General features: G+C 34.6%; 3 protein-coding genes across 7 annotated transcripts; 1 reads left to right on the top strand and 2 right to left on the bottom strand.

The window, feature by feature from the left end:
* Positions 1 to 374: 374 nt before the first annotated feature.
* Positions 375 to 7295, bottom strand: LOC110818365 (inter alpha-trypsin inhibitor, heavy chain-like protein). Of its 2 annotated transcripts, none has more exons than XM_088218293.1 (13): positions 6730 to 7295; positions 5696 to 5854; positions 5394 to 5606; positions 5223 to 5312; positions 5022 to 5138; positions 4214 to 4483; positions 3846 to 4002; positions 3013 to 3090; positions 2486 to 2586; positions 2135 to 2305; positions 1525 to 1599; positions 1085 to 1198; positions 375 to 874 (listed from the first exon to the last, which is right to left on the bottom strand). In XM_088218293.1, the coding sequence occupies exons 1-13, from the start codon at positions 7117 to 7119 to the stop codon at positions 542 to 544; spliced, it is 2268 nt and encodes a 755-aa protein (XP_088074419.1). In that variant the 5' UTR covers positions 7120 to 7295; the 3' UTR covers positions 375 to 541. The 2 variants fall into 2 exon arrangements, with proteins under 2 accessions (XP_088074419.1, XP_021902915.1); XM_022047223.2 differs by having other exon boundaries at positions 5696 to 5841; positions 6730 to 6945.
* Positions 7296 to 10455: 3160 nt separating this feature from the next.
* LOC110818377 (DNA-directed RNA polymerase III subunit) lies at positions 10456 to 15610 on the bottom strand. The gene is made up of 9 exons (XM_088218292.1): positions 15209 to 15610; positions 14454 to 14548; positions 13806 to 13932; positions 12333 to 12458; positions 12160 to 12213; positions 11722 to 11768; positions 11355 to 11468; positions 11033 to 11087; positions 10456 to 10890 (listed from the first exon to the last, which is right to left on the bottom strand). Exons 2-9 carry the CDS (start codon positions 14544 to 14546, stop codon positions 10874 to 10876), a joined length of 633 nt encoding a protein of 210 aa, XP_088074418.1. The 5' UTR covers positions 14547 to 14548; positions 15209 to 15610; the 3' UTR covers positions 10456 to 10873.
* A 190-nt stretch (positions 15611 to 15800) lies between these two features.
* Positions 15801 to 23074, top strand: LOC110818336 (Alpha/Beta hydrolase fold-containing protein). Of its 4 annotated transcripts, XM_088218290.1 has the most exons (8): positions 15801 to 16048; positions 16790 to 17096; positions 17930 to 18127; positions 18443 to 18715; positions 19635 to 19737; positions 19868 to 19986; positions 21603 to 21779; positions 21946 to 23074. In XM_088218290.1, exons 2-8 carry the CDS (start codon positions 16800 to 16802, stop codon positions 22792 to 22794), a joined length of 2016 nt encoding a protein of 671 aa, XP_088074416.1. In that variant the 5' UTR covers positions 15801 to 16048; positions 16790 to 16799; the 3' UTR covers positions 22795 to 23074. The 4 variants fall into 4 exon arrangements, with proteins under 4 accessions (XP_088074416.1, XP_088074417.1, XP_021902864.1 ...); XM_088218291.1 differs by lacking the exon at positions 15801 to 16048 and having other exon boundaries at positions 16953 to 17092; XM_022047172.2 differs by lacking the exons at positions 15801 to 16048; positions 16790 to 17096 and adding an exon at positions 17512 to 17640.
* Positions 23075 to 24733: the final 1659 nt, after the last annotated feature.

Genomic DNA, 24733 nt, shown 5'->3' with positions numbered 1-24733 from the left:
ATTGGGTAACAAAAACCACTTGAATATGGATGTTTCAAGACAAAGGTTACAGTTACAAATGACTAAGATAAATGTAATGTTTACTTTATATATTAATTTATATGTCGATATAAATTTAAATTACGGTGGAGATCATTACGTAAAAAATAAAAAATAAATCAATTGGATCTAATAAGTAATTCCTGTAAGTTTTTTTTCTTTTTTTGGTGACAAGTAATTCTGTGGACTTGATTTATTAGTGAATATATTTATCAACTGAAACATAATTTCAAACTTCCGGTTTTCGTTCAAAAAACCAATAGGTTAAATGTTTATGGCCTATTTTTCCATCACATTTATACATAACATCGAAAAATAAAGCAACAGATCAAACAGTCATGAAGTGATACATCACTGATAGGTATACCTTTATAAACAGTGTGTGTACATATATATAGATTAATACATTATGTGCATATTAATTCTGATATGAGATGCTACCGAGTTTTACGATAATCCTTGAAGGGTTGTCCAAGAAAGCATAAATACATCATCAAAAAGTTCAGCCCCAAAGATCGAAGCAGCAATTTAGACACTCAAAACAAGCAAGGCCGGCACAGAGTTGTGTGTATACAATTATGCATTGATCATTCATGTAGGAGCAAGACTGGATGAAGCACATGCAACAAACGCGATCAAGCAACCGACTGCAACAGCTAGTAGCAGCCTTAACCAAAATCTGTGCACCTTCAGGTGATTTTGGTTCCTCCTTTCCTGGAGGGAAATTCTTAGCAGTTCCAATCAGGTTGCCAAAGCCGACACCTAGGCTTCCCAGCAAAATCATTTTCTGGCTACTCATGTCAATCTTCTTCTGCAGATTGATTTTCCCAAGTACCTGAAGTAATAGTGGATTCGAGGAATTAATTTTTTAGCAGATTGGTATAGATGATAAAACATAATAATTGTACTCAACCTGCTGAGAAATAGAAAAAAAAAAAAAACAGGTTTCCTTGCCGGCTAAACATAAAAGAATCCATTAAAAACCTTCAACTATATATAGTTTCCAACGGTTTGCTATCGAGACGTACAAAATGATCAAGTATACCTCTTTTAGTAGCATCGGTTCGGCTACTTTTTTCCCATTTTCAATTTCAGACTTGAGGAATACCATATTGGTGTATTCAGATGGAAATCCTGTTTGTAAGCTAATTTTTGCAACCTATGACAAATAGTTAATGAAGTTAACAATAATGGAAAAATCAGACTTGCAAAAAGTAACAACATTATCAGCCTTTCATTAGCCCCATATAAGAAGTACTTGCTGAGACCCAATCATGAAAACATGAGTAGTGCATCACAATATGGTTTCTCATTGCTGCAAATATAACCTCCTATTAGTCATGTATACTAGCCAAAACCGAGTATTTCTTTGGTTTTTGTGTTTCACTGAAGGAATCATTTAAACCAACTTTGTTGAATTGAATATGACTTCAATCTAATTGAGCTCCATAGTTAATCATAGTGTCAATGAATTCAAAGACAAACCTTTTCTTCAAGCTCTTTACTTCCTGAGAACCATGCATGAGCTGTGAGGATATCAATTTGTCTCTTTGCAAGAACCTGTCAGAGTAAAAGAAAAGAAATATCAGAAGGTACATCACCACATGGTGAGTTTCAAAATTATCTACTTCCATGGTAGTATTTTGTGTCGATGAAGATTTTAGTCCAGAGGACAGGTAGTTATCTCTTGCTAATGATCTATGATAAGCAACTGCATTCCCATGGACACCTGATGTGTTTTAAACATATTATCAAAACGAATTAGTTTGAGCAATCAAATAATACCTAGGGCATGGGAAGCAAGCTTTACTGTTTTTTTTTTTCTTCCGAGAGAAGCCTAGGTAGCTTATATATTCTAAAGATTAGGATAAGCTAGAAATCTGAAATACACTTTGACTGCACCTGAAATAAAGTAACTGGCTAATCATCGTTTAGTGAACAAACAAAATGTTTTCCCTATTCAAATTGAACACGTAGCATAGCTGAAGAAAGTGAACTGTATTTTAATGTTAACCTACTGCACAAATAATAACCACTAGCTCTTTTTGGAAGTTCTTTTAGAAAAATTCTGAACTCAAAAAATTTGAAACACTACCTTGTCAAGAGGTATTTCCTTTGTCCTCTGCACTTTTAGCTCAGTTGTGAATTCATTCATATCTCCCATGATACCACTTACTTTAACAGAGTCTAAAAAGTCTCCTTCATATCTACCTGATATAATCAATGGACATCCAGATGTAAGGTCTGGAGTAAGGAATGGAAACAACTGCAATAACCACAGAGTACAATACATCACTATATATCGCCAGATCCATCGTATTAGAAAAAACTAAAAATACCCATTTTCGTGGCATAGAAAATCATGCTACTAGGTTTAATCCTGATGCACAACCAAAATTTAAATAATTTAACTCATGATGATAATACAGATTTACTCTTGGGATACCTCAATGGAATCAAGGTGTTTCAATGCATCCACCACTATATTGGCTGCAATGACCGAAGAAGCAGCAGTAAATAATCTCTGCATTCTGAATTCAACTGAATCTGGCAAAGCAGAAAGAAATATATGAGAGACCATAAATGAGTATATGACATATTCAAATGGGTCCACCATAAATGAGCATATGACATATTTAAATCAGTCCATTGGATAGAAGAAAGGAAATCTTCATGAACAGATCACATGCTCAGTGCTAAGAACAACCTAACTTAATTTTATAAATGCTCGAGGAAGTTCAAAATTTTTCGCCTCCAAAAGTCAGATAGCAGATCACAGAATCTCAACTTTGAAATAGCATGTTAACTAAATGTAACAAAAATCATCCAAGCATCAGTATCAAAAGTTTCATGCTTTACCATTAGAAAATATTCGTAGCAGTTAACTTGAAATATCACCTTAGCACATGATCATATTGGTCTAAGAACAAGATTAACTACTACAAAAGAAAAAGAAAGAAATGGTGTAGTAACCTGCATCATATGCACTCTCATAGTGTCCCCGTCCAAGTTGGGCTAGCATTTGCAAGAAGTAATGGTTGCAATATAAACCTAGGAAGAATTACAAACATAATAAGTCCATAGATTTGCCGGAAAAAAAGTATAAATGGTGCAAGGGAACAGATACAGTTTCTATATCTTGATATGGAATGATAAAAGCTGCAAGAACTAGAGATATCACATCCATCAGAAGTTATGAGTGGCATAAGATGTGATCCAACCGGATAAAACTGGAAACATTATTTGATTTTGTGCAGCAAACAATGGACCATAAATCAGTTTGATCTACTTGATAACTAGGTCAGATACACCTTGTAACATCTAATTAAAAAAGAAGACAGTCTTTTTTTTTTTAGTAGAAATTTATACATTTTTATAATTATATGACATGTGCTTATCAATAACAACACAATCAATAATACCACGATCTCCTAACGAGGACATATGGGATGCACAGGCCCTAGAACCTACAGCTATGAGGTATATAAGTGTCAACCATCCAACTAAGGGATGGCTAGTCTACGACATTGAAGTGTGAACTTCACTAAATTACATTACGTATGTTTCTCTGTTCAATTTGCTGTACTCTACTTAAAAGTAGATGCGTGAACATAGCTTTTTTTGGTTGGGGTTGGAGGGGTCAGGGGTTGTAAGAGACTGAGAATTTGTGGAATATTTGCTTTTCTATCTGTAATTCATATACTTAAGAGCCAGTCCACATGATGTTATCAAGTCAAACAAGTTATGAATAGTTTAAAACTACGGCAGTAAAATATTGGTGAAACATAAACCCTTAGACTCATTACCAATGCCAAATGTGCAAATTCGAGGAGTAGTTGATCTTTCACTTGTGAGGTAGCTTTTCATTACATTGCAAACTTCTATTTCATCCTCAACAGCCCCATCCGTTATCAGGAAGATTAAAGGAATTGTATCAGTAGTTTCTCCCAAAAGCTTCATTGCCTAAAGTAAAGCAGATCAGGTTAGAAAAGATAAATAACAAGCTAAGACATTTATCTTGTTAAACACTTATTTCCTTGAAATTTTTCATTATTATTCTTTTTCCATTACCTACTCACTAAAAGAGCGGAATAAAATAATAAAAAAATATATAAAGAAAGGAAGGAAAACATAATGCAAAGGAATTCTTTTAGTGGATATTTGTGAGATGCACCTGTTGAAGGGGAAGCAAAATGTTGGTTCCATCACCAACTAGTAAATTGTTACTGAGCCATTGAGTAGCATTTGCAATTTTTTCTTGGGTAGCCAACTCCATAGATGAGGAAAATGAATAGATCTCCTCATTGAAGCCAAGAATGTTAAATGAATCTTGTGGATTGAGCTTAGACAATGTAGCTATCAGTGCATTCTTTGCTTCATCAAGAGGGGCTCCTTCCATGCTCCGACTTATGTCAATCAGAAAAATCACTTCTCTTTTGAACACCTATTGATTCACTAGCATAGTGCAAAATTAAACATGTACAAGGTAGCTTATCAAAACAAGAAGGTTCAAGAATGCAGCTCCTAGTAGCAGCCTCATGCCCAGCCCTTTTAGCTTCCTAATTGCCCCTAGAAGTTGTAGTAGTCGTTGCACTTCAAATTGGTTTTCCTCTAGTTTAGCTTTTAAGTGATTTCTGGTCACAATGTTACATTTATCCTCTTTTCTAGTTTTTAATGCAAACTTGTTAACCTTTCTATTTTCTAAGGAAAGAATTGCTTGAAAGAAACTAAGGGAAACTCCTTTAAAGGGAAAAAAAGAAGAAAAATTGGGAAACCTTTCCTCACAAGGAAAAGAAAAGAAATTTTGCAATTGACATTGCTGCATGTTATTGTTTGTCCACATTATAATCAAACTGACATGTCATCATCAGAAGGCAATTACTAAAGTAATCCTCTGCAAAGAACCTAAGAAAAAATATATCTTCCTATAAATACATTTAATATCAAATATAAGTACTAATATAAAAATCATCCACACAGACCTTCCTGTGCTGATTAGCTCCTGGGAGCAGATAGAGGCAAAACATCTCTCTTTCATCAAAATCGAGTACAGATGGAGATTTCAAGAGCACACCACCAGTAAAGTCATTTGAAGAAATCTGTGACCACTTCAAGTTTAGTAAATATACATAATGCGTCCCTGTGCATAAGTTTATTAGAATATACGTTATTCAAATTCTCACACTATATGAACAACTGAAGTCCACATTTGACCATGCTGGTACTTCTGCCTCGTACAAGAAACTTAACTTCCCAACATTGTGATTTATCTCCTGCTTAACGAAACAATCAAATTATATCATATTATATCATTCTTGTTTTAAACTGATCAGAACTGAAAAACAATCGTGCACCTTCAACGGATGACTAGTACATTTGCATAAAATTTCTCTGCCAATGCCAGAATTCACATTTAAGAGTATCTTTTCTCTCTTAGAAAGTTGCTTCCCAACAGGAATGACATATGCTGGGAAACTAAAAGGTACATTGACCAAAAATTGACCATCCTGGTACAACAACCTCTGGGACCAATCAACTCTGATTGAAAGAAGAGAGCCTCCTCCAACCTAAAAGGTGAACGACATATGAGCATACTGGAAATGGTGGCAATAAACTGAAAACAAATAATTCAGAAAGCAAAGGAGTAATTAACTACCAATGGTATCTTTACTGTATATATGTGAGACTTCAAAAAGCCTCCATATCCACCTCCAGGTACTCTTTGGAGGTCTTTCACATCTTCTGTGGTCTTCAATATGGTATTATATGATCTTCCACTTCCATGAATATCAACCTCAACACCTAGAAGTGAACCCTGTTAGCCACATGATTATTTTTCTTGAGAACTTTAAGACAGTTGGCCTTAAATGATTACAACCAAAAAAGGAAAATAACATGTAAAACAATTGTATTCAATTATCAAATAAAAGGTTTCCATGAGCGTACTGCCATGGAATAACGACAAGATATTGCGTGTCTTCCACAACGTTTTTTATGCAAAAAGAAGAAAGACAACTGATTGCAGATCTTCTTTATGAGAACCGACGAAGCAAATATTTCTCAGAAGTAGTAAAAAGAAATTGAAATATTTCCCTTCCAAAAAATACTGCTAGGCCCCAGACGAGGAAAATAGAACCGAAAAAACTTTGATATTCTGCAAACGTCGATGTCTTGGTAGCCCAAAGTACGCATCATTTTTTCTTTCCATCTGACAAGGGACGCACAGTCCAGAGTCGAACATACACCCCGAGGAGAGTGGTGGAATTACCAACAATTCTAAATAAGTTCTAGATGACGACGACATGAATTTAGTTGTTGTTGAAGTACCCTTATAGGCTAACAAAAAAAGAAAAGAAAAACGGACTAGCTAGCGTAACCACTCTAATTATATTTGCATCATATGCAAAACTTGTTTTATCAACAAATAAACTGGTCAAAGAATTCTACCAATCAAATGGGTTAACTATACAAATTAGCAGTTAAAATTTTGAAGGAAATTGACATCAAATCTGCCTTCGCTTGAAACTAGTGGATTTCCGTTTCGGCCTAAGGACTAAAGATAAATTAGAAGAAGAAAAAATTAATCAATCAGAAGTTTTCAGAGCGGCAAAAGAAAAAGGAAGAAAAGACGCCAAGAAAATTCATTTTCATTGCTGCTTAAATGCTATGACGGTCAAAGTCTCTGTATACCTTCTCTCCCAATGGCACCGCAATGCAGCAATCGCACCTCTCGCCAGCCTTGATGCAATGCACGCGCCATTCACCTTTAACCGTCAAGAAGGCTGTGTCCAGCCAGCAGTCGACTTCCATCTGGACGCCTCGCATATGCAGCGGCACCAGAGCAGGCGGTTCGCACCTCCCGTGAACGTATGGTTGGTAGCTCGGAACGTCCGGGTTGTCCACCGAGGCAGGCTCCGAAACCGCCGCGTAAACCATCACTGCCGTGGGAAGCAAACTGTCTGGAGAAGATTTCGCCGGCACGGGCTCCGGCAACGGAGGCATCTTCACATCCTTGCCATAATATATCCGTCTCGAGAGCATGAGTCCATACTCCGCGGAGCTCGCAAAGTCGCTGGACATCCCTCCTCTGGAATTTTCTGTCCGTGCAGAGAGAAAATTGAAGGTAAGGTTCAGGTTCAGGGATTATTCGTGATGAGACAGAGAGACTATTTTCGAATATTGAAAATGAGAAGACATGGAAAGAAAGAGTAACATACGAAGAACTCCGTTATACATCTTCGGTTTCTGCTGTGCTTTGAAATGCAGTTAAATAGCCCGGCTGTTGAAGACGAAGAGGTCCGTTTGTAATTACTGGAGGAAACAAAACTTACTAGTAACGGACCAATGATAAATCGACACGTACGCTATTCACTGAAGCTGTCAACGAATAAGGCAATTTTGACTATAGACTACAGGGTAGGCATGTTGTCGGCTGTGGGCTCCACTTATGGGAGAAAATCAGTGCACTGTTTGAAAATAGATAAACCAATTAAAGCATGCCACGTGACAGGCAGTGGTACCAAATTCTGTTCTTTTTATTTTTGTCATGGATTATGGCATCGGTTTAATGCCAAAACAGGGTGGTGCCCGTTTCTTAATCAGAAAGTTGGAACCAAATAATCTTATATTAATAACTTCATTTAAAGAAGTCTTAATCAGTCTAGCTTTTTAAAATATATGTTTATAATTTTAATAATAAAACATTAAATGTGTGGACAATTATTTAATTGTGGATGAAAAATGTTTATGCTAATTTCTTTTTTTTTTTTGTTTGGAAAATAAATTATTAAGTAAAAGGGGAAAGTAACTAAAATTTAATAAGAAATAATGAATCTATCATATTACTGTTATCCACAGTTAAATCAATAAACATATATACTATAGCTAGTAAATTTAATGACAATAATACATTAGAAAAATAAATAAATATTGGGTATTTAACTAGTTATAAAAAAAATTATAATTAATTGTAAACATTTTATAAAAAAAAAAAAAAACATTAGGAGATTCCAACTAATCTATTTATGATTATGAATATGAAGCAGAGAGAAAGTCAACGAGTGGAAAAATTATTAGGGATTATAATGAGATTAAGAAACATCATTATTTCTCTTGCTTTATTTCGTACTAAATATAATTTATTGGGGGATAAATATACATGATAGATGGAAGGTATAAATAAATAAATAAATAAACAAAATTATTTAGTTATATTTAAAATTTATGTCGAATGGTTTTTAAAATTTTATTTCAAAATAAAAGATTAGAAGGTTTATATCTAAATATATAATATAAATTAAATTATAATAATTTATATAAGTTTTTACTAACTTTAATAAATTACTAAAATTAACATAAAAATTATATTAAAAAGTTTTAGTATTTTTTGGAGATATTATTACCATTATTATTAGAGTGTCTGCCGTCCATTTACTGGAGACATAATTAGCATTATAGCGAGGACCATCGTCGTCTCTCGTGGGCCCCCGATCATCGACCTCAGCGCTCACGAGAATTAGGAGGGTTCCCTTCATGATTGATTGCGGGGAAAACAAAGTTCTTTGCTTTTCATTTTTTTTTTTTTTTACTTTCAAAACGACAAAGTACTCTGTCGTTGTCTGTTTGGTTTTATAATAAAATATTAGACTAAATTGAGATTTGGTTAGAAATTTTGGACACTCTTAATGGGACCCATAGAGATTCCTCCACTGTCAGTTGTCAAAACGTCGCCATTTCGACCTTCTCATCGTTAATATTTGATTAAATATATATATATATATATATTTATGTATATGTAAAATTATAAATAATAGGCTAAGTACTCTATTTTATCACCAAAATTGTTCGCTGATTTTAGAATTTGTTAAGACTATATCGAATGCTAATTAAGAGTCTGATATTTTTTTTATTCAATCCATTCTGAATTAAAATAAATTATTTTTTAATTTATTAATTAAATATTAAAAATAAATTTATCTAAAACTATATATTTGGATGATGAGATTAAAATTAACTATTTTTTTTTATTTTTATTTTTAGTATGTAAATTACTGAATCAAATAATATTTAATATGATTTAATTTTGACAGTTTAATTCAAATTTTTAGTATAATCTAAAAATTCACGTCCTTACTTTTTAATTTCTATTTTTTAGTTAATCAACATTTTAAATTTATTTTAGGGGTTTCTTGTGGTATGAAGTAAAGAAAAGCACATGGCTACCTAATTCGGGTTTTAGCTGTTAAGGGTTCTTAATTTGTTTGTTAAGGCAGAATCCGGATAAGAGTTGACGGGGAGATAATTCAGTTTAATTATTTTAATCCAATGTTCTTATCTTTACCTACATAACTAACACAAGAACAAGATAAAGGCACGATATTAATAATAAAAACTAGCCCATAACTTTTTACACAAAAATGATAGGTTAGTGTTATTAATTAATTATGATTATCATAATCAAGAGAATTTATTTATTATATTTTTTTTATTTATTAATTCATGTTAATTATCGTATCTCTGTTAATTAAACTATTTATATTAAATAATATGTTAAAATATTTAAGTTATATTTTAATATTATAAATTTTAATTTTACTAAATAGGTAGATCCTGCTATTTTACGAACTTATGGTGACCTGACTTTCGCGTTTATTTAAAAAACGAAACAAATGAATAGAATCCACATCCAAATGGATCCCACATAATCCGGTTCTTGCAGAAAGACATGAACATTGTGATGCCACATGCGATATAAATTGAAGTAGCCTAATAACTAATGCATACGCCACGTGGTACTAATTAATGTCGCGCCCTGCAATAACAATACCAAACAACATCTTTGCCCTTCTTGGTTTCTCTTATAGAGGCAAACGTCAATGCAAGCACAAATTTGGGCAAGAAATTTAAGACAACCCCCCCAAAAAAAAAATAAAATAAATTAAACATTATATTAAAATTCTAGAGTCGATTAATGATGTATTATATTGTATGGTTTGGGGAGGATTTCATTTAATAAAATTGATTGTGGGTTTAATTTTTGCTTTTATTTACAATTTATATCAAAACAATTTGAGAATTAAAATATCACATTAAGATTTAAAATAACAGTTTAATTTTTAAATAAAATAAAATAAAAAAATTTGAGAAGAAATATTTAAATAACTTGGTTAAGTTTTGATCCTTATATATTTTAATACATATTTTTGTTCATTAGGTTTTATATCTATTTGAAAAGTATAAGCTTTATATATTTTTAATGAAAAAAAAAATAAAATAATTATATCGTATACAATCCACCAATTAAGAAGGGCCTTCGCATCAGAATATTTCACGATCAATGAAAACAATCAGAATCCATTAAGATAGTTTCCCATTAAGTAAAATATATTAAAATAACATAAGAACCAGAACTATGGATTCCTTAGGGTAGAAATTGGATGCTTATATTTCAAAATGTTAGTCAATTTTTGACCATAAGAAAAATTGTAGTGCAGGGTAATGACTACTCCTGCATGCTAAGACTACTAATACTAATATAATAATTAGAATTATTATAATTTTTTACTAACGGAAAATTAACCAAAAAGAATACCAAGAGTAAGTACTTTAACCATGACAGTGAACTTACGATATCTTCTGTTTTTTTTTTTCTTTTTTGAAATAAAAACTTGTGATCTTTTGATAGTAAGTTCTTTGCAAGAACCCTTATCCCTCCCTTTACAACTACCAATTTTCTATCCAAAAAATCAACTCATGAGGAAAGCACCTTTCTGAATGGAATTCTGTATCCACAAGCTACCTCGTAGCAGTCAGGCCAAAACTTGCTGCAGAGCAACTAAAGTATAGGTTCGTCTGTAAAACATTGTCATTAATTAAATTAGCACCTTTGGTCGTTGGACTTTCTCAAAATGGGATGCAATTCTGTATTTAAATTTCGGAGAGCAAGAAAATTCTAAAATGATGATAAGGACACTTTTATTCTAAGGTTACATACCATCATTATCATCTTCCATGTTGTAATCATCTTCATCATCATCAAAATCAATGTTCTGCAAGATTGTTAAGGGCATTAGACAAAATTCACCTTCTTTTACCAAAAGAGAGATCTTTCTAAACAATAATATGTTTCAAAACTTTCCGAATATGTCTTGCAAGTGCATAACAAATTATTCATCTGTACAAATTCATATATGCAGACATGTTAAAATGCTACGTGGAAATTCAGAAACCTCTTCAAATGCACAGAGATATAAGCCTATAGAACAGAGAAAGATGAGATCAAAATCAACAAAAGCAAAATGCATTCTCAGGAGAACCTGATTATAATCTCCATCGTCACTGTATTCCTCTTCGTCCTCGGGTCCTCCATCTTCATCTTCATCCTCATCTTCACCTTCTTTCTTTTCCTTCCCATCTTTATCCTCTTGGCCCTAGAGGACAAGGTGTGAAAAATAATAATGAATTTAATGAAGTAACAAGCATCAATTTCTTCGAGAAGAAAATGATGAAGTATGAAGCACCTCATGGAAAAAAAGAAAACACATTACATGGCAGATGATATGACTTAAATGGCAAAAAGAATAGGGCATACAAAATTTCATTTGGTAGGCCCTTTCACATCTTACAGATGTAGTTTTCAATTACTTAATGCTTGAAACTGAGTTGCAAACTACAAAATTTTACCTGATGCTTCTGTTCAAGCTTCTCGAAAAGGTCTAATTTCTGCAGGTCTGTAACAAATATGAATCACCTATATTAGTTTGATTAAACATCTAAAGCTTATGCTGCATCTCTTGAAAAATCTGTAGAAACTGGCCTATGCTGTAAGTGTGAGACTCTAAAGAGTAATGGCTTAGATGAGCAATCTCCCTATATCACAAACTAAACATCCAAATTTAAGCATTCATATTTGCTAACAAAAAACATGAAAGTCTAATATTAGCTAAAGCACAAGGAATGTCATCAAGGCGTACCACTCAATGGACAAAATAGTTAATTTGAAGTTAAATGACAAAATGCAATAGGTGCCTTCGACATTATTTATGCCATTAAGTATCTGTAAGAGGTATTGTAAAAGTGGGGATGGAAACTATGAGAACAATGCGGGCTATCACAACATACCTGCATCTGGATGCCAACGTACTTTTTTCAAATGTCGCTGCTCCCTCCTTGATTCTGAAATTTTATCACATCAGATTTCCCAAAACTATCAATAAAGGATGGAATATGATAAAACCTGTCTATAACACATTTTGTCAAGAGCAAAACTCAATTGTTATTGTAAGTTGTCAGACCTCCAATGAGCTCTTTAGGAAAATTATGATATCCGAGCTGTAGAAATTGATAAAGCGACTTGCGTCTTGACGTGATCTTTGGCTTCCCTATGTCAGTATATCTCTCGATGCCCATGCTTTGGCTCTCTGATATCATATCCATAAAAAAATTGATTTGACATTCTTAATTTCAGAAAAGGAGAACAAATGTTTCTTTTATCCACACAAATTTTTCATGAAAAAGAAAGAAATATTTTTAGATAAGGTGAAAAAAGGACATAAGAGAATGTTTATTCACAAAATCAGCATAAAGATAGAGTGTAGATATTTGTTCCAGGCAGAGGAACATGCAAGATAATAGTAATTTTATAATGTGAAAATCACTGGAAATTCACACACGACAAGTTAAAAAGTTCCAGTGATTAACTTCCAAAATGATTGAAAGGCCTCACAAGTAGGAAGCAACACAGTTACATGAACTATCCTTTGATAAGAATTTACATAACTAACGTACTAACCAATAATAAGAGTTAGGATTAAAGATTATAGTTCACCAACACAAAGAACTAGAATGTTGATTTAGTCAGTCAATAAAACAGTTCAAGTCACACTTATCCTTGCATTTCTGCAACCTATTGAATTACGATAAAAGCTTATTTTTATAATAGAATGTGTTGAAGCAAAAATAAATCTAATATTACCTGCTACCACGTTGAAATTCTAGTTGAAACTGTTAAACAATAAGGTAACATTACTCACTCCTAACTTTTTGCATACACTTTGTTTAACTTTATTCAACAGATGTCAACCCAAAAATGCAAATAAGGTCTGTTACGTAGCAGCCGATTCTCTAATTTTATTTTTTTATTTAGAGGATGTTTGGGATTGCTTATTTGCTGCTAATAAACAGTTTTAAGCATATCTTTCTTATTTCTGTGTTTGATAACATAAAAAATATGGTGTTTATGGGGTTATGAATAGTGACTATCGAAAAGGTAGAAAATAATCTATATGTAAAAAAAGGTATAAAGTAACTAAACTTTTATGTTCTTATTTTTCTATCTCAATAATTTACTTATTACCATCCGCATGCCCTCTTAAAATTAATAAAATATACAGTAATATAAAGATAAAATATTTTTATTAAACACACATATTTTTGTTAACTTTCTTACTAAACACAATTATTTACTGTCTACGATCAAGATTTCATCCAAACATGTAACTGCTTATTTTCTAAGTAATTATTTAGCTGCTTTAATAACTTTTATTTTGAATATAACTGCTTTAATAACTTAAAGCACCCTATAACTTCTAATACACTTTCAGCAATCCCAAACACCTTTTTAATAACAATAATCCATCTACTAGGAAAACATGTTAGGTGTCATTGCCAACAAAAATTTTAACCCAAATTGAGGCCTATCCTCTTATTAATTACAGTCCAACTTATTCACAGAAAGAGAAACAAAGGAGAGGAAATAATATGCTTACCCTTTGAAACATTATCTTCAAGAAAGTAAGGAGAGGATTTCCAATAATTTTGCAGTCTTGAATTCCAAATAATTAAGTTTTTATCTTCAGGAACCTCTTTAGTTTGACTGTCAGGTAATTCAATTTCCTACAATTAAACCAGGAGAAAAAGAAAAAGAAACAAAATCAACAACTACCTGACACTTGCACTTTTTTTTAGAAGGTTGAACTTACAAAACACACAATTCTAAACATGTGGCAGTCAGCACAACTAATATCAATGCCTATTTCATGTACATTTGACTTTTGATGCCCAAAAGTTATCGCTTTTATCCTGTTAACACGGTTAGAATTAAGAGTCTAACAAAAGATGTCGATAAACCATATTGCAATGCCCAAATGACAGCTGTAAATTCATGTACAGAAAAATCAGATGGAGTAAGAAAAGAAAGAGACTGTTGCTATTTTAGGATCAAAGTCTGTTTTGGCATCATCCAGCCAAAGAAAATACTATCCCAAATGTGGTAAACATGGGTTAACCATAGTTAATTATCTCGCTACTTGACTACTGAACACAAGTTCAACTCAAGCAGGGACAAATTTAGGCAATGCCAAAGATATTATGTGCTAAAACAAATTTCTCAATGAAGCAGATAACTAAAAACTCACAGGAAAGATCTCAAATGGCTCCTGCTTAGCATAGCCAAAACCACCACCACGACCTCCATATCCTCGTCCCCGCCCACGTCCCCTAAATGCCATCTCTGGAAGAAAAGGCTATATTAGCAATCGTAGGAAAAGAATGTTATATACAGCAGTTAACACATAGTCAGTTAGGAAAAATCAAAGTAATCTTCATTTTCAAGACACAAATCAACTATATCGCGCTGCTATAACAAACTCAACTATGTGAAAACTTTTTATGGATGATTTTGGTCATAATCCAAATTGAGTCACGACTGGCAACAAGGTACGGGTAGGCCTACCTTTGTGAATATACTATACTCACTACTATAACAAAGGATCAACTCAACTATAATGCAAATTCTATTTAGTAACAACTCAACTAGGAGTCATCACTAACCCTAATTAAGTAGGTGTCAAGACACTGAATATAAACTAGGCTGAAAACACTAAAAAACTCGGGCAGATGAAAGGTTTCAGGTTGGCTGTTAACAGATTTAAAGGGCTAAAGGAAACATGATTCAGAGAATAAAACAGGAATGCATTATCTCATGTACTGTACCAGTAAATAACAACCACCATAAAGTTCAGAAAACTAAAAGGAAATAACTGACCAGCAACCTCCATTCAGTCTCTAGTAGCAAATACTATAATCTCATTTATGTTCGAAGATAAAAATACAGATTAATTAAAAATTTAACAGATTAAACAGCAAAAATAAACAAGTAACCCAATGATACCGTTTTCAGCTTTGCTTCTCTGTTTCTTGTTCTCGCTTCCCTTCTCTGTTTTTCCTTATCCTTCTTTGATCACTTCCTTTCTTGCTTCTCCTTCCCCTGTTCTCTTTTTCCCTTACAAGAATTCCTAAAGTCTATTCTTTCCTCAAACCTTATGGTCTCTCTAATCTGCTCCTCCCTCTTCGCTCACTCGGTTCCCTCTCGTCTCTCCTTACACAAACCCGAAAGCTTTCCTCCTCTCCATTCGTTCTCAATCCTTCCAAAAAGCCAGCAACCCTCTCTCTCCTCTTCTTCGTTCTGACTCTCTTCAATTCGAAACACGCTCTCTGTCTTCGCCAGAGCTCCAGTTCTCTCTGGCTTCTTACACTTTCAGCTGCATCAGGGAAACCCAAGAAATGCTCCAAAACAGAACCGTTTTGCAGATCTTGTTGGGCCTTTCCTGAGCCTAGTCTTGGTTTTGGTCCTTTCCATTTGGGCCGGATTGGATCCGTGCTAAGTTTCGGGTTCGGGTTAATTAAAAATTCGGATACCGAGTATTTTAGTAACTAACGTATATAATTAATCTCAACCTCCTAGATGTAAAGGTCTTAATCTTAATCCAATCTCGGGTCGGTTTCATAAAACCTCTGCTGTACATACGCGCTGCACCGTCACGGACCCACTCATCAACCGCCACGTATGTCCTAAGAAGCCTCAAACCCCAGGAAGTTGCTGCTGTAGCCTATAATCTTGTTATGGGAGAGAAGAAGAGCAGAGAGACGAAGCTTTTTGAGTATCTATCTTTTCGATTCCTTAAACTCGAAGGCATAAAAATCGAAATTCAGTCAAAATCGATCACTTCAGGTTTGTGAATAAATGCTATAATTCTCTCAGATTTAGGGAATTCTTTCACGGATACCTTTCACGATTTTATTGATCAAGTTTAGGGTATGAGGTTTGTTGTTTCTAGTTTTAAATTCTATGAACTTACAGATTATACAATTGTGTGCTGGTTTTTGGTTTTGCTTTAGATTGCAGTTAGATACTTCTTTTTTTGGCAGTCTGTGTTGGATTTTATCATTGCCAGAAAAGGGTAGGAACGAGAGTTTTTTCTTCTTTGATAAAATCTTTTAAAAAATTGTATCGTGAAGCTTTCTCCTGGAAGCTGTTGGCGTAGGACTGAGGATTCAATGTGATTTTCTTTAGTTTTCCTTCTCCTTTTTCTCATAACATTCAACCTTAGGTTACTCCTTAGATGATTTTTGCTACCTGGTATCCTAATCTATTTGGTACCTCAAGGGTGCACCATTCCCCTCTAGATCTTTGATAATAACATAAACGATATTTGGAAAATACATTCTAGCGTGTTTTGGGGATTTAAAATAATGTCAAGTTCCATGATGTTTGATTAAGCTAGTAATAAGGTATTCCTACTTGAAATTCTTGCATAAATTTTTGGGTTTATCATTTTTTTTGGGTAGATTGAATGCAAGTGGATCGCCTTATTTTATTTATATTTAAGACTAAAATCTATAAGGTGCTGGTCTAATAGTCTATATGAATGAATTATGATTGTTTTCTTTTTTCTTTTTGCTTTTTGATCAGGGATAAACTCATGGCAACTGCTACTATGGCAACAGCAGCTGGTGCAGCTGCTGCTCTCTTGTATTATACGTTGAATCGGAAGTTACGGATGAGGACACCCCATGACGATGAAAATAGTGATGATGCAGCGACTCATGCCCACTTGGGAATCGACCGTGTTTCACATAGGCTAATACAGGCTCCAGGGACTTGGTTGGAAACAATTTCAACTTTATCGGAGACTCTTCGGTTTACTTACTCTGAAACTCTAGGGAAGTGGCCTATTGGAGATTTGGCTTTTGGGATCAATTTTCTGCTGAAGAGGCAGGTAGGTTTCTTTCATGTTTCTTGCAGCTTTTCCACGTCACTAACATGCATATATTTTGTACCGAGCTTGAACTTAGAGAATCCAATAGGAACTGTTCTGAATATGGTGTCTTTGTACCAATATCTTTGCTTGTATTGTAATTTGCTCAATCTTTGGAATAATCACATAGCCATAAAAGGGGAGGCAAAAGAAGTAGGATGCTAGGTGTGGCATACCACTCCTTCTTGAAGTTTAACTCTGACTCAGTTAGTTCTATTTAACTGGCATTTTTAATAGAAATTTACAGGCAGTGGTTTAGTCTTGGTCGATGGGAACCTTGTCAGAAGTTGACTAATTGATATTTTTTTATGAAAAATAACCAATGACTATCATAGTTCTGAATACGATTTCTGAATACAATTTTATGTTCACACAGAATCAAGTTGGGGAGTTGATCCTCATCAAAATGTCTGGCCTTGGATGTTGTTGAAGGCTGAAATACCTTATATTCTGAAAGGCTTCTGTTCTTCGCTCCACCTTGTAGAACCTCTAATTGTTGTGCCAGGTTTACACCTATGCACATTACATAACATTTTGAATCACACAAAAAGCTCTGACAGTACGTGATGAAGGATGTGATTAAATCTTCATTTTTTATGTTTAGTTGATCATTTAACACATTTTTTAAAAGGTTGTATACCTTTTTTATCAAATAGGATATTTCTTCAATCATTGTATTAGTTTATGTCATGCTTGCTGCAGCCTTGGATACCAAAAGAACTTGGAATAATTTTGCTCTCCATGCTTATCTCTCTCTTAAAAAAATTCTGACGTATAGGTAAAATAATTTCCAGGGAAACTTACATGTTGGCAGTGTATTCGGTGGGGATGATAGTCCACAGATGAAAGGAGTGGAGATTATTGCTGAACTTAAATATTTGTTGAACTTGTTGACACTATGTTGGCATTTTTCCAAAAAACCTTTTCCTTTATTTCTGGAGGAGACTGGTTATGCAGAAGCAGATGTTCTTCTGCAGGAACCCAAAGCGGGAGTGAGTAATCTCAAACTTGAATATTTTGCCCTGTCATTTAATTTGTTGATTCTTTTTCCAGAAGGTCATAATGGTGTGAATATATGCTAGGAAGTTTGTTTTAGTCTGCTCTATTCTTGAATGAGATGCAACTGGCTAAATGACTGTTAGGAATTTTTTACTGGCACAGGATACCGCCACCCACTTGTAAATCTAGGGATTGATTGATGTGATCCCATAAGGACGGATCATCGAACAACCTTATTGCAATTCAAAGGATTAATTAATTGCATAAACATGAAACTTGGAACTAATTTAAATATGAACTTTTTGCAGATATTGAAGCCAGCTTTTACAATTTTAGTTGATCACAAAACTAAATGTTTTCTCTTGCTGATTCGTGGAACACATAGCATCAAGGACACTTTGACAGCTGCAACTGGGGCAGTAGTACCATTCCATCACACTGTTGTGCATGAGGGAGGAGTCAGCAATTTAGTTTTAGGTTATGCGCACTGTGGTATGGTTGCAGCTGCCCGGTGGATAGCTAAGCTTGCTACTCCTTGCCTTATTAAGGCACTTGACCAGTATCCTGGTTATAAAGTTAAGGTAGGTAATGGTTTATTTGGAATTTGTTAATTGCTTGCCGTTGTTAGTTTAAATTATGAAGTAGGCAACTTAACTAATATCTAAACCAAACTCGTTGGAGTCAGCTACATGAATCTTATTCTTCCATTCAGTTAATTTAAATTAATGTTCAGTGAACTGCTGTGGTATTTATTTTTTGCTTAAGCAATTGCTGCATATTGTAGTCTCTTGTTTTCTGCTCTCACTTCGTTTTATCATAGAACACACTTGGCTTTTTGTGGAAAGATAGAGCATCACCAGGCATACGCTATATACTCAAACCCAATTTATCCTCTATCCATGCTAGCTCCCCTTATGGGAATGGATTCACAAAAGAACTGCTGATTATGTTTCGAGCCATCTAATTTGTGATGTTCTTAAAACTGCTGCATTATACATTTGCTTGAAACTGTAAGTATTGAGGTTCCAGTATGTACCATCTCTTGTTTCATTGGCACATTTAATGCTCAGTTGTTAGGCTGGTTTATTCCCTTGCCTTTTTTCAGATTCTAGCAAGATTATAAATATAAGAATAAAACATCTACCTTCCACACATAAGAATAAATTTTGCACCTTCCATGTCATGTTTGTTTATGATAACTTTATTATGACCTTATTGGCTTTAACATTCTAGTTTCATACTATCTATCTGTACTTTCTGGGCTACAACTTCCAGGACTTGATTTAGTCATCACTGCATTAGTTATTCTCTTAAGTTTTTACTATAAAATAAATCAGAAATAGTTCTTACGTGAGTGAAAATATAACCATCAGCTATTTAGCTTAGGGCTTTTGGAGATGGCAAATACTTAAGCATTCAAATATAACCATCAACAGATTATAAATTCTGAAATTATAGTCTCTAAAATGAGTAAGAGTTATTATTGTTTTATTTTAACAGATTGTTGGACACTCCTTGGGTGGTGGCACTGCAGCACTTTTGACATATGTGTTGCGGGAGCGGAAGGAATTGTCTACAGCTACCTGTGTTACATTTGCACCTGGTAAGTATTCCCTGTCCACCATTTCTATGAACACCTATCTCATCTAAGTTCCTATTCCCTAATCATGAGCGTGTTTGTGTGCATGTATACATATAATGTTCATTCAACTGATTCCATCTACTGTTTGCAGGTGCTTGTATGACTTGGGAATTGGCTGAATCAGGGAGTGATTTCATTATTTCTGTAATCAATGGAGCTGACTTAGTGCCTACATTCTCAGCTGCTTCAGTGGATGATTTGCGTGCTGAGGTTATGCTCTTGACTCTGTTATTTCCAACTTTATTTTTTTACGAGTTATATTATGAATTGATACACTATGTTTCCTTCAAAGGTTAAGTCTCGTACTTGTGAGTAAACAGCTGTAATTCTTGTATTTCAGTGGTATCAATAGTATTTCTTGTATGTATTTGTTAATATTAGTTTTTAGGATGTAGACCTGGATGACGGCTAGATTCTCTAATTGTCCTCGGAATAAGTTTTTACTGTACTGAAGTTTATACTTCCTCTTTTCCTTCGTGACACCCCATAAGAATTTATATTGGATTGGTTCTAATCTCTTAGCCACGCTCACGAGGATCGTCATTAAAGACATGTAGTAAATGGGACTGTCAGCCATAGTATTTTGGAAAGAGTAAGCCTCCCCCTTTTAGAGAGAATGTTTCTTTTCACCCATCTAGTCTCTGTGCAAGCCTTGCCACCACAGAGTCCCACACTGAGACATATTTATATTTGGCCCCCAGCAGAAGTCCCAAATATTTAGTCGGCAATGGTACACACTTGGAATGCAAAATGGTAGCTAACCTGCTAGCATCCATCTCATCACCTAATCTCACCAGCTCAGGTTTGGCAATATTGATGTTGAGGCCTGATACAGCTTGGAAGCACAAAAACATACATCTAAGGTTGAGTAGGTCCTTCTCATCCTATTCATAAAGGATCCTTACAGATGCATACTCGATTTTCTCTTTTCTAGGTTTTGGGAACAAATTGTTTCCTAACATTCTGATATCTTTTTCGTAACAAACTTTGATAAGAAAGAGGAAAGAAAGTATTTTTTATGGAGAATAGCTCAATTAGTCGAATGGAGAAGAAATAGAGAATAGATTGAAATAATCAGGAAAAAACTGGTTTATCCAGTTAAGAAGTGTATCTTAGTAATATGTTCTTTTTTCTCTTCATGGTAGATGGTTAGGAATGGCAAGTGTGCTGGGGAGACCGAAGTTAAGGAAAGTTAGTTATCGCTACAACCTACCGCCCTAATATCATACTAAGGGTATGTTTGAGAATAGATGGAATTTTATGTGGAACTGGAACAACATATTTTAAATTCCCATAAAATTGATTGAATTTGGAATATATTGTTCAATTTTATAGAGAATTCCATAGGAATTCAATTTTTTTTTAATCTTTTTAAGTAGCACTTCTATTTCCTTTTAGTTAAAGTGTAGATTTACAAATGAATATCCATACAAATTTTTGATCTCTTTATAGCCTAAAAGAACATATCAAATTGTTTCCGTTATTATATTGAAAAAATTGTACTTGTTTTTACAGAGGGACTTATGAATACGGCTAACAAAAACAAAAACAGAATCTAATTAAACAGGGCATCAACTGTGATGGAACCTACTTATTAGGGCATTAACTATAAAGGGAAAGACCCTATTGTTATCTGATAGACTATACAGGTTATGTCTCTGTTATCTAACCATCAGAATTTTTTCAACATTTTCATTAGCTTGGACCAGTATATCTGCTTTTGTATAAATAGTGTAGCACTTGCTTGTTCTCGCCTCTAGGCACTTGACAAATGGAATGTTGCCATGAGCATTTCTATAAAAATGTTATCTTACCCACTTCCTCAGGTCACAGCATCTGCTTGGTTAAATGATCTGAGGAATCAGATTGAACGGACAAGAATTCTTAGCACTGTTTATCGTTCTGCTACAGCATTGGGTTCTCGACTTCCATCTATTGCCAGTGCTAGAGCAAAAGTTGCTGGGGCTGGGGCACTTTTGCGCCCCGTTTCTAATGGTACACAGGTAATCTCATTTCTGGAAATCAAATTTGTTTACTTTGAATTCCCCACTGCTTTTCTCATATTTTGTCCATTTTGGTTGATCTTTGTGATCATTCATATGTTTTGCTCAGAAGTTTGAGTAGGTTACAATATGGTGGCTACATTTAATTTTTTGCTGATGTATATAGGTTGTGATGAAGAGAGCACAGAGCATGGCGCAGTCTGCATGGGCACGTCCTGCCCTACGCTTGTCCTCTTGGTCATGCATGGGGCCTCGTCGTCGAGCAACTACTGCTTATTCAAATGCAGAAAGGAGGGAAAATTCCCCAGAATCTTTGTCAAACAGAACAGAGTCTTCTGAACCTCTAGTGATGTCTGCCAATGAAACTGCAATAGCTGCTGTGTGTCAAACTGTTGAACTTCCTTTATCTGTATCTGATGCAAGAGAGTGGGATTCAGAAATTGGATGTTCTTGTTCTGATGAAATACATCTGCATCCTGATGGAGTTTCTGATCTTGATGGCAATGAGGACCTCATGGACGATAATAATACATGCGGAGACCACATGACTGAAGTCGAGTTGTGGCAACAACTTGAGCATGATCTTCGCAGTACAACAGAAGGTGAAGAGGCTGATGTAGCAAGAGAAATAAGGGAAGAAGAAGAAGCTGCCATTGCAGAGGTTGGTGGGAACCACGCACAGAGTGATACGCCAGAAATGAAGGAAGTGCACAGATTTTTTCCTCCAGGAAAGATCATGCACATTGTTACCATTCATTGTGATAACAGAATCTCTGAAAGCGATACCCCCAGCTCAAGTGAATTGGATCACAGCCAGTCACTGGAAGATAGTAAGGTTGGGATTTTTCTTACACCACGATCGTTATACAGTAAATTGAGGCTGTCACAGACCATGATTAGTGATCATTTCATGCCAGTTTACAGAAGACAGATTGAAAGACTAATAAAGGAGCTTGAGGAAGAACAAGCTTCTGATGACAGGGGCCATAAATATACTGAAGATGTAGTTTTATAGAGAACTTTATTATTCCCCACTGGTTGATCATATTGAATTTGGGTTTTGGGTTTTTTCATTTTAATTGATTTAGAGTCCAAGCGTTCCATAAGATTTTCTGGGCTTCCTTATTTGGCGATGGAAATGCCCCTAGAAAGCAAATTGAAAATAAGCTAACCTACAGGGAAGATTTTTGGATACATGACATGATTATATTTGTAAAGTTGTAATATTCGGATTCGAAATTTGGTTCGAAATTAATTTTAAAATTAAAAGGATATATAAAAATATAATTTTTAAATTTTTATTTAATCTAAAATTAGAGAAAAAAAGATGAAATTGAAAATAATTTAAAAAAAAATATGTAAAAATTTAAATTTAAGGATATTTTTAAAAGAAAAATTAAAAAATTGAGAGTTAAAATGTAATTAAAAAAAATTGTGTCACGTAAGACCGTTTAGTCAGTAGTTCCGATGAATTGGAGTATACCGCGTAACAAGGCACGCTAACTCGGTACCACACGGGAGGCCACGCTGGCAATTAGTGTACCTGCAATCGGACAATCTGGATGCGTTCTCGCGAGCGTGGACGGTCCGGATCCGTTCCTTCAGGTGCGATCGAACGGTCGCGATTAAACGTGATGCACGGTCCAGATTTGTTTTCACTTTAAACGCAATTATATAGTCGAGATGAAATCGTGATGAATGATTTATATTTATTTTCTCTTTAAACGCGATCAGACGGTCGAGATCAAATACGATGAACGACTAAAATTTAAGGGAGATAGGTATAAATATCTCACATCACATCGAATCCAAACCTTAGCCGTCAGCCCCCCGCCGGAGAAGGAAGCCAACTGCCGCCTGCTGCGTCAGAGCCACCTCTGACCGCCAAAAAAAGTAAAAATTCTCTTTTTCGTTCGGAATTTGATTTCAAACACCTCCATGACCAAATTGGAGCAAAAAGAATAGCGGATGAGCCAGAAACTGCGGGTAAAGCCCAGTGCCGCTGTTGCGGGCAAAACCAAAAATTGCCTCCGATGAGCCCCTTCATGTTTCCCGTTTCGTACTATTTTTCTACTATTGTGTTCACCATTCTGTTTTCTACAGGTTGACCGAAGAAAAATATCCAGCCGCGAAGGTGAGCCGGCGGAACTACCGCACCGAAAAATCTTGCCGCCTGTAAGTTTTTGTTTTTCAATTTTTTTCGGCCAACCGAGGCTCCCTAACATGTTTTTTCGTAAGGACAAGTATAAAACCGGCCGAAACTAGCAAAAATTGGCCGAAAATGGCTAGTCCAAGGTAAACCACCACCGTGTCGGAATTTCAAAATTGGTCGGAAAAGGTTTTAACACTGATTTTAGGTTTTTTGGATATTTTTAGGTACGTGAAGCGTGTTTTAACATTTGCAGGAAAATTCAAAAAATTCGGGGACTGCCAATAGGCATAGCTAATACCAATTTGGGTAAGAATCACTCACCTTATTCCCTGTTATGGAATTGAAGTTTAATTATAAATAATACGGTATGTTGCATAATTTAGAAAATTTCGAGAATTAATTACAGGTTACTAATGGAGGCAAAATCGATTATTTATTATTGTTTGTCATGTTTAACCAATTATTTGATTTTATAGTTTTAAATGCATGATAATATACTAGAATTGGTAAAATGATTCAGTTGTGTTTCCTTAATGCATGTATTGTTTATCTTGTGTTAATTTACGGTTAAATTGTGAAATTGAAAATTAAATGTAGACGAAAAATTGATTGGTTAAGTGAATGAATGAATGGTAACCTTACTAGATATCTTAGGAGATGGTGGATGGACCGAGTACATAGGGAACCATTTCCCAGGATATCGAGTAAAGATACCATTCATTCATTTACTTAACCAATCAATTTCTTGTTTACCTTTAATTTTCAGTTTCACAATTAACCGTAAATTAACACAAGACAAACA

Source organism: Carica papaya, chromosome 4, assembly GCF_054855325.1.
Source record: "Carica papaya isolate Zhongbai chromosome 4, ASM5485532v1, whole genome shotgun sequence".
Taxonomy (NCBI): domain Eukaryota; kingdom Viridiplantae; phylum Streptophyta; class Magnoliopsida; order Brassicales; family Caricaceae; genus Carica; species Carica papaya.
Note: the sequence above shows the minus strand (reverse complement) of the source record. Positions and strands in the feature narration are given on the sequence as shown.

Coding starts and splice junctions, on each gene's coding strand:
- LOC110818377 (XM_088218292.1), bottom strand. CDS start 14,546: ATGGCATTTAGGGGACGTGGGCGGGGACGAGGATATGGAGGTCGTGGT. Junction 12,214..12,332: donor TCCTAAAGAGCTCATTGGAG/GTCTGACAACTT, acceptor ATAAAATTTCAG/AATCAAGGAGGGAGCAGCGA. Junction 11,088..11,354: donor ACGATGGAGATTATAATCAG/GTTCTCCTGAGA, acceptor ACAATCTTGCAG/AACATTGATTTTGATGATGA.
- LOC110818336 (XM_088218290.1), top strand. CDS start 16,800: ATGGCAACTGCTACTATGGCAACAGCAGCTGGTGCAGCTGCTGCTCTC. Junction 17,097..17,929: donor ATTTTCTGCTGAAGAGGCAG/GTAGGTTTCTTT, acceptor AATAATTTCCAG/GGAAACTTACATGTTGGCAG. Junction 19,987..21,602: donor TGGATGATTTGCGTGCTGAG/GTTATGCTCTTG, acceptor CCACTTCCTCAG/GTCACAGCATCTGCTTGGTT.
- LOC110818365 (XM_088218293.1), bottom strand. CDS start 7,119: ATGTCCAGCGACTTTGCGAGCTCCGCGGAGTATGGACTCATGCTCTCG. Junction 2,587..3,012: donor TGAGAGTGCATATGATGCAG/GTTACTACACCA, acceptor CTGCTTTGCCAG/ATTCAGTTGAATTCAGAATG. Junction 1,600..2,134: donor AGGAAATACCTCTTGACAAG/GTAGTGTTTCAA, acceptor TTACTCTGACAG/GTTCTTGCAAAGAGACAAAT.